This window comes from Poecilia formosa, unplaced genomic scaffold, assembly GCF_000485575.1.
Source record: "Poecilia formosa unplaced genomic scaffold, Poecilia_formosa-5.1.2 Scaffold354, whole genome shotgun sequence".
NCBI lineage: Eukaryota > Metazoa > Chordata > Actinopteri > Cyprinodontiformes > Poeciliidae > Poecilia > Poecilia formosa.
Genome location: NW_006800293.1, coordinates 381,298 through 389,843, shown reverse-complemented (window position 1 = coordinate 389,843; position 8,546 = coordinate 381,298). Strand labels below are relative to the sequence as shown.

The window sequence follows — 8,546 nt, the reverse complement described above, 5'->3', positions numbered from 1 at the left end:
GAAACGTTTGCTGGAGATAGGCACAAGCACCTGGATGGATGGATGGATGGATGGATGGATGGATGGATGGATGGATGGATGGATGGATGGGTCATTAATGCAGTAATATTTAAAGTCATCCCACAACATTTCATTTGGAAAAGTCCTAATTCTGACTTGGCCACTCCCAAACCTTCACTTTCTCCTTAAAGATTTCCCAGTAGGATTTGCCAGAGTTTTATGGCTACAGCAATTCATCCACAAACCATCACAGCACCACCCCATGTTGGACAGCCAGTACAGTGGACTTTTTCTTAAATAGTGTGTTCACTCTTCCATCACCGGCTAAAATGTCCCACTTTATTCTGACACGTCTACGCAATATTTCCCCGAATGTCTGTATTCGGTAAATGTAAATGTATGTATTTTTGTAAATGTGACAAAAACGTGATTTCCACCTAGAAAAGCTCAAGGAATCCCATTTTTTGCCCAATCTCTTGTGAGGCTTGCAGTGCTTAAATGTTGTTCTGGGTTCATTTACGACCTCCTGGATGAATCTTCAATGTGCTTCTGCTGTGCCAGTTTCCGTATGCCTGCCATCAGTGAGAAGGTTTTGGACATTAAGTTCAGCATGGTTCACTGGAATCTCTTTGGGAAATGAATCCCAAAAATATTCATTTGTTTCTCTCCTGTTCTCTAATTTCTTTATATCAGAGCATCATATGTAGGTTTTTGAGAATTTTTAGCCTACTTCATGTTGTCAGACAGGTCCTGTTTAATCAATTTCTTTATTCCGTAGATGCCGTAGTAATCAAACCTGTGTGGCTAGTAAAACTGGACCCCTAAAAGTTTGGGTAATCACAGTTAGTCCACTGTGGCTCAGTGTTGGTGTCTTACAATTGGAAGGTTGTAGGTTCAGTTCCTGCTTCCTCCTGTCACATGTTGGTGTTCCCACGTAACCGCATGCTGCCTGCCTATAAATGTGTTCATGTTTGTGAGTGAATGCATTTGTAGTGTATAGACTGAAATAGGTGCTACATAATTTTAGTCCATTTACCATGGGGGTCAATTATTTGCTGACGATGGGGCTTTTTATTTTCTCTCCGTAATAAATGAAATTACTTCAAAGACGTATTTTGTATTTTCACAGTCCATCATAACCAAAAGCAAGAAAAGAAGAAATCTGTTAGACTTTTTCACAGTACAGCACAAATGGATCTTCTTCTTATTATTTTTTTGTTTTGTTTTGTGTCAAATACAATCCAGTGTTGTAAGACTCAAACACAAAAGACAGAGCCACAGTCGAAGATATGCGTGCAATTATGATGTCTAAACAATAAAAGCTGTTGCTAAGAGCTCTGGCAGATGGCTTCATGAGAAAAGGCAACACTAGTAACTAGTGATGGACGTGTAAAGGGAAGTGCACAACAGGTGACAAAATTACATCATGCACATTCTCAAGAGCGCGGACCTTAGGCAACCCGTGTGCTCCCTGCTTGTTTTCATTACGAGCTGGGCGTACAGCCTGGTGTGATGGTATGCCAACTGTTCCCCGATGTCTGCACCGGCACCCGTCGCCAAAGCCCCTGGCACCCAGTAGAAACTCCGGGGGTGGGAAGAGGCAGTCAGCATGTGGCTACATGTGAGATCAGGGAGATCAGGAATCAGGCGAGAACATGTCGACATTAAAGCGGGGCTGACATTTGATCGGCAGAACAACGCTGTTATCAAACGGGGAGCTCCTCTGAAATGGCAGATAGTGTGCGATGTTAAATCAGGACAGATATCTGAGCCAGGTCATTTCCAATAACGCTCCGTTAGCCACAGGAGTTTAAAGTCATAACGGTCGAGCTTTCCTGACCAAACCATGAGCTGCAGTCAGCACAAAATGCTGTTGATTTTCAAAAACGTTTTTCATGTGACTCCATTGCTAAAGCAACTTCATTGGCTCCTGGTGGACAACAGAGTGCATTTCGAGGTCAACATCTCTGGACGACTACAGCTTTGACCCCCGTCAGTGAACCCATGACTCCAAGACTTTGGAGTTCCCTACCTTTGGCTCTCAGATCCATGCAGAAGTGGTTCTGATCTACCACAGCAGGTACACCAGTACCAGATTGGATCCTTTTCCCCTTTCAAACTGTATCTTCTGTGGTATGAATTCAACAGGACCTGGATAACAACCCTCTGAGATTTTGGTTCACAACGACGTGGTTGAACATTTATGACTGTCGACCCACAACCTTTGCATTTGGAGTACAGACCTCACTATCTCCCAGTCCAATAGAGATTGAGTGGGAACAGTAAATATGCAAACAAACTGGCTCCCTGAGAGTCAGACAGCCCATATTTGATCCAATAAAGCTCTTTTTTCAGCTCCATCACAGTTTGTCTGGTGCTGAAAGTGGACAGAGTAACGCTGATTCTGAAACTTTGTCGTTTTCCTTGTTTTGCATAAAAATTTACAAAAAAGAAATTAGAACTAGTGATTAAAATCTAATAAAATAACAAACAAAAAGGTGACTTTTTAAAAAATTTAATCACTTTTGGTTTTGTTCTGAGTGCTTCTTTCTTCATTAATAAACTTTTGGTTAACACATAGTCTGTGGAAAAATTAATCAGTCGTATATTTGTCTTGTGTACGTTTCTTTTGTTTGATTATTACATTTTGTTGCGCCAGTTTATTGATCAGTATCCAATGATCTTTTTGATTTTGCTGAAAGGATAGCTACCTTTTTCATTACTTTATATTACACAGCAAATGTCCAGATTCTTCTTTATATGTGACAAATGGAAAACCATTTATAATTTCACACTGATTTTGAATAGAACTAACTGGTCTATAAACATTAATGTGATTTAACCTACCTTAACATCGCCACTCGGAGAACAATTAAAAACAGTAAAAGCTAAAGAAAATATATACAATTTGACAAAGCAAGACATTGAAACAGTAAAAAGTATAACATATACCAAGTGCAGAAGTGAAATGACAAAGAGGATCTATATGGACTCCAAGTACATAAAATCTATTCAAGGTCCCACAATGTATTCAAGCTGAAGGCCAGAGAAAAGAGAAGAATCTTTCTCAGAGATTTAAATTGATCTATACTCAAAGCAGTGCAAACGGGGGAGGAATATTTTTCCATAGAGTTGAAGCAGTTGCTGGAATAACTCGATCAGCCCTGCAACCTAATATGGATCTCGGAAAAAGAGAAACCGCCCGGTCGTACAGAGAAGATCACGTGAAGAAAAGTAGGATAAACCATAAATCGTGAAATTAAGTAAGAAACGTTGAAAATCAATGTAGAAAAGAAAGTCCAGGCAAAAACTGGACATTTATATCAGTTTATAACCTGCTGCGTTGTGAGGAGTTTCAAAGTGCCGCATCGAGGCCTGAGCTACCCCGACACACGAAGCACAACAGAGCTAAAGACCTGAGGCAATAAAAGCACAAATAAATCTGGTCAAGGTCAGTGAAAGCAAAAACACCTTAATTTTACAACATGTCTTATCTTTTTATCCAGGTTACAAGGGATGTCAGGTGTCACGCCCAAAATCATAACAGCAGAACAAATAACAAAAAGACTAAAATAATTTCTCAAGTAAAATTATTGGCCCCGTCTTGTTCATTAAGACTGAGAAAGTTTACCTTTTTGCATATCTTAATTTTATTTATTGGTTTCAATGTTTTACAGCAAAACAATTGGACAAAAATGAGCTTCTCAAAGACATAATCACAAGAGGGGATACAGAACAAAGAACAAATGACCCAAATGGGATCCCTGAGGAACTCCAAAACTGAAAGCGGCAACAGAATTTCTTTCTTTTTTTTCTTTTTTGAAAAAGGACCCAAATACAGAGTAGGGGCTGAGAATGAGTTGAAAACAGAATACTTTAATAAAGTATAAGATTAGTTCATAAACCATGAGAGGCAACGAGGGAAGAAAACAGACAAGACAAAACAATCCATCAGGGAACGACTGAAAAAGACAGGAATAAATACTGACGAGTGCATTTGCTGACAAGGTTCAGGTGGTTGATTACAAAAGGGGCATCTGAGAGAGAAGACAAACAGGTAGACTGAGAGAAGATGAAAAATAAACCAAAAGAAGCTGAACAGGGACTCAACAGATCCAGAAGGCTGACAAAAAGGCTGACTACAAATAAATACAAATATTCAAGAAACAGGACACAAACATAGCCTAAGAAACTAAACACCTAGAGAAGAACCAATAAGGCAAAACCTTGTAATAATGAACTAACTGTGGCAAGACCTTTTAAGAGAACAAAGAACACAAATACAAGTAAAAATCAAAACCCAAACACTAAAGGATTGTGACACAGAACAAGTAGAGAACAGATACACTTGGATCTGTCAGGAACCAGCACTTTTGTTTCCAACCATTTGTTCCAATGTGGAACAAAAGGAGCAGAGCTTCATCAACCTGGTTTACCAATTGTGAATCTGGTTATAATGATCCACAACACCAAACAGGTCTAAAAGCATTTCAAAAAAAGGCCTGTGCATGGCATCAATGTAGAGTAATTAAGCCCCGCTAAAAGAGCCGGTTCAGTGTTACGGTGTGATTTAGGGCTGTTTCTCTGTGTTAATTTCATTGGCCTTTAAAAGCTGAAGCCAATTAGGAATTTGATTAAAATGAGCATCAAAAGTGTTTTGTAGCACATGCCAGGATAACTTTGACTCGTATATACTTGACTTTTAAAGCACAGACAGGATTTTCTTTTATTGTTTGCCAGCCTGGCTAAGAGGTTTTGCTAGCTCTACACTTAAAATATAATAAAAAACACAACACTAATAATATTAATTTCGAACACTAATTGCACCCAGGAGCTGCACCCAGGAGCTGGGTTAATTGTTCTCTCTCTCTTGCTCAGGTGGGCATGACAAGACACTGGTTTTGATTTTTGTTTTGTCTAAAGCGTGCAGATCACAAGCTGTTGGTAACATCTGCTAGTTTTCAAGAGGAATAGATTAAAAAAAATTGGGGATATAAAACAAAAAAAGTATGAGATATAAGGATGAACCTGATAAAACTTTTGCAATATTTGATCTATAGGTGTTATAGAAAATAAAAGGCTTGATTAAGCAGACAAAAAAAATAGCATTCACTACGTGTACAAGGTGTCCTTTCTTACTCGGCTTGAAAGTGACGATTGTTTACTTTAATCGGCGATAGTTGACGGTCTTCCACTGTTATTATGTGGATCTTAAGCTGAATCTGCTACTACTGACAACCAAAGAGTTGGCTATAATTTAACATCTTACCTCAGGATATCAGAATGACCTGTAATTTTTCATCAAGTGCCATGATTAAATGTCACTTAATCATACACTGTGATTTAGGAGAAAAATACCTTCGAAACTAATTAAAGTGCCCTAAGTGCAGTGGAGGAAAATTAGATACTTTTGAGGAAAGTGTACAGCTTTGAAATGTATGCATGAACAAAATGTTGTCATCATTTCTATTCTTAACAAGAAGGCGAAAGATGAAAATTAAGCTACTCCTGTGCAGGTACTCCATTCATAAAAGTGCATCCGTCAGATTTACATGTATTGTTGATTCTCTAATGTAGAGAAAAGCAGAATATTAAAGGGAGGCTGTAACATAAACTCCATGTTTCTTGAGGAAAGTAACTATTATACTTTTATCACCTTTATTGAAATGATGCCTCGTTATTTCTTACCAATTTTATTTCGATGTAATGATGGACATGTGCGTCTTCTGACCAAATTATCTTCTGTTATTGAACTACAGCAGCTGTTGTCTCATGGTTTACTCAAGCGGTGTCTTAAATACCAAAAGAAAAAGGCCAATCAATTAAATCAGTCAGTCAATCAGTCAATTGAGCCAGACCAGTTTACCAGTGAAACACAATTAAAAGTCAGAGATGGAAGAGAGAAGAGCTCATAACGGCTTCCTCATTTACTGAACGTCTGTTTTTTTTTTAAACAATCAGATGAGATCTATTTATACTAAAAGTTCAGGCTGAACTGTTCCTCAGAAATTATGAATGCATTTTTAAACCCAGTCACCCCTGATAAATCCGTCCTTCAATGTTCTTGTTACTCTGACGGAGCGAGCTGCAGTAAGGTTGAATCGCTGATTGAAACTCCGCTCCAAGTGCCTTGAAAAAAATAATCATTTTCAGGAGACTAGAGTCAATATCTGATGAACTCCTAAAATGCATTGGTTTATTTTTAAAAAAAGACAAGGAATGTTTCAAGTCCCGCAGAGGCAAAAGTTGAGTGTTTTTGGTAAAAACGAACTGAAGCAACATTTCAACACTAAAAGTGTCTGAACTCATTTATCATCATTTCAGCAGCGAAATCAAAAAAAGGCCAAGGAGAGATTTCTCTTCATATCTGTATAAAAGAAAGCTTTATCACTTTATGCTGGACAACATAGACAGTGGCTCAATGTTAGTTTTGGAAAAAAATGTGCAATTTATGAAATGCAGTTTACACAGTAATCGTTTGAGGACTTGAAAATCTCAGAATACAGTTGATTGGTAGTGGTGCATCCTATTATTGTGACGATAAAAAAAATGACAAAATATTATTCATTACTAATTTTAGGTAACCGTATGGCTGTGACTGCATGACACAAAATTTATGGCACCGCAAACACAAATATTGTTCTTGAAAAATATTCCAGTTTGAAATAATTTTCTTTGGGACGATACTTTACGTCTAATGTACTTTTTTCAGTAAACTACTCGCATCAGCCGCATTTAATCACAATCGAATTACTGACATTTATAACAAAAAATCTAAATTCTTATAAGAAATTTGTAACAATAAATAATAAATGGTCCTATAAATGCTCACCACTGGTCAAAAAGTAGACCTATTTCTGTAATTTCATTCAAAACATGAATATTGTGTGCTATACGGACTCTCTGCGCACACAGTGCAGCTGAATCGGACGCGAACACACGCCATAAAGTCTGTTTAAAACATCATCCTACCAGTACAACGTCACAGGTGAATTTTACATCATCAAAACAATCTTGCAGGTTATTCTGCAGTCTGAGGAACTTCATGTAATCGTCACTAATAACCTGAGCGAAAGCCTCAGCAAGCCCAGAGTTGCAGAAAAATATTTAAAAAAATTAATAAAAAGTAGGTACTCCTAGCTAACCTACAGGAGGTGTGATTCAATGTTAGAAAGCAAGAAAATAAATATGCATTTTAGCTTTAACTGTATATTTTAAGTGCACTTTTACAGGGATTCAATTAAACACCCACATGAAATAACTAAACATCCATCCATACCAGGAACATTTGTCAACACAATAGATTTGTTTATGTTCTTAAAAATGTTTAATTATATTTACAGAACAAAAAACATAGTCAGGATCACATTGAGTAGTATTTCTTCTTTTTTCTTTTTTGGCAAATAATAAAGACGCGAGTTAAAAATACTAAGCAATGTAAGTAGCCAAATCCAACTAGATAGTGTGCAGCACAAACAGTTTGAAACAGCCCCACATGAACACCAGTAATTTTGATACAAGATCATAGTGTAGAAAACATATGGTTTACATGATGAAGCTAAACAGAAATATGATACATAATTTTTAACTTTTCTTTTTTAAAGGTCACACCGTTTTTTATTCACAATGTGAGACACAGTCTCATGAGTGCCGTCACACTTAAAAAAAAAAAAAAAAAATGGAGTTCACCGGGAAGGAGAAAAACAAGCACAGTAGTTAAATGAATATTACTCCAATATTGAACAAGCAGAGGCTGACTCAGTGACGTAAAGCACGGCCGAGTTCTGGTTTTGGTACCAGCAGCAAGGCAAAGATGCACCAAGTGAAAAATAAATAAGTGAAATGAAATTCAGAGACGGATAAGCAGGAAAATAAACTTCTCTTCGTCTGATTGAAACCGGAGTTTTGGAGTTGAAACAAAGAAGTTTGATTTAACTAAAACACATGTCTAACTCCACGAGTCTCAGACATGACTTATTTACATTGAAAAAAATATGTAAGTAATATATTAAGTTAAACTTGAAAATTAATAGTAATAATAATAATAATAATAATAATAATAATAAAAATAAGCAAGCAATGTTGTAAAGCAAGAGTAAAGCAAGTAGGCGAAGGAGAAGAAAAGTCTTGGGTCTTTTGAAGTTGGACATTTCTCCTCCCGCTGCAGAAAAAAAAAAAAAAAAAAAAGTCCATCTTTAACACTTGAACAGGTAACGATGGGCGAGAGCGAGCGAAAGCCAAGAGCGCAGGCCGAAACGGGGGCAGTTTTTAGGTGGTCTTCACCAGGTCGTAGACGTGAATGTGGACGTCGTCGTCGTATTTGATGTAATAAACGGTGGGCTTCGCCGGGACCTGGTAGATGACCAGCCCCGTCCTCTTCAGGCCGTTGTCTGTCACGTACTCCACCTGTTTACCCACAAGGCTCTCTGGCTCCTCACCTGGCTTCCTGTCAGCCGGCAGCAGGTGTTTGTTCTCTGGAAGACCAAACACAAGCAGATGGAGGAAAAAAAAAAAAAAGGTTTCACTGAAGTTTATATGTATTTAAA

General features: G+C 37.7%; 1 protein-coding gene across 1 annotated transcript in view; it reads right to left on the bottom strand.

Moving 5' to 3' along the window:
• Positions 1 to 7,308: 7,308 nt before the first annotated feature.
• The window catches only part of LOC103153549 (spindlin-1-like), a 5,578-nt gene continuing 4,340 nt past the window's right edge, over positions 7,309 to 8,546 (bottom strand). Inside the window, exon 5 of the mRNA XM_007574510.2 lies at positions 7,309 to 8,474. Coding sequence (XP_007574572.1) covers positions 8,269 to 8,474 — 206 coding nt within the window. The 3' untranslated portion in view covers positions 7,309 to 8,268. The remainder of the gene's footprint in view (positions 8,475 to 8,546) is intronic.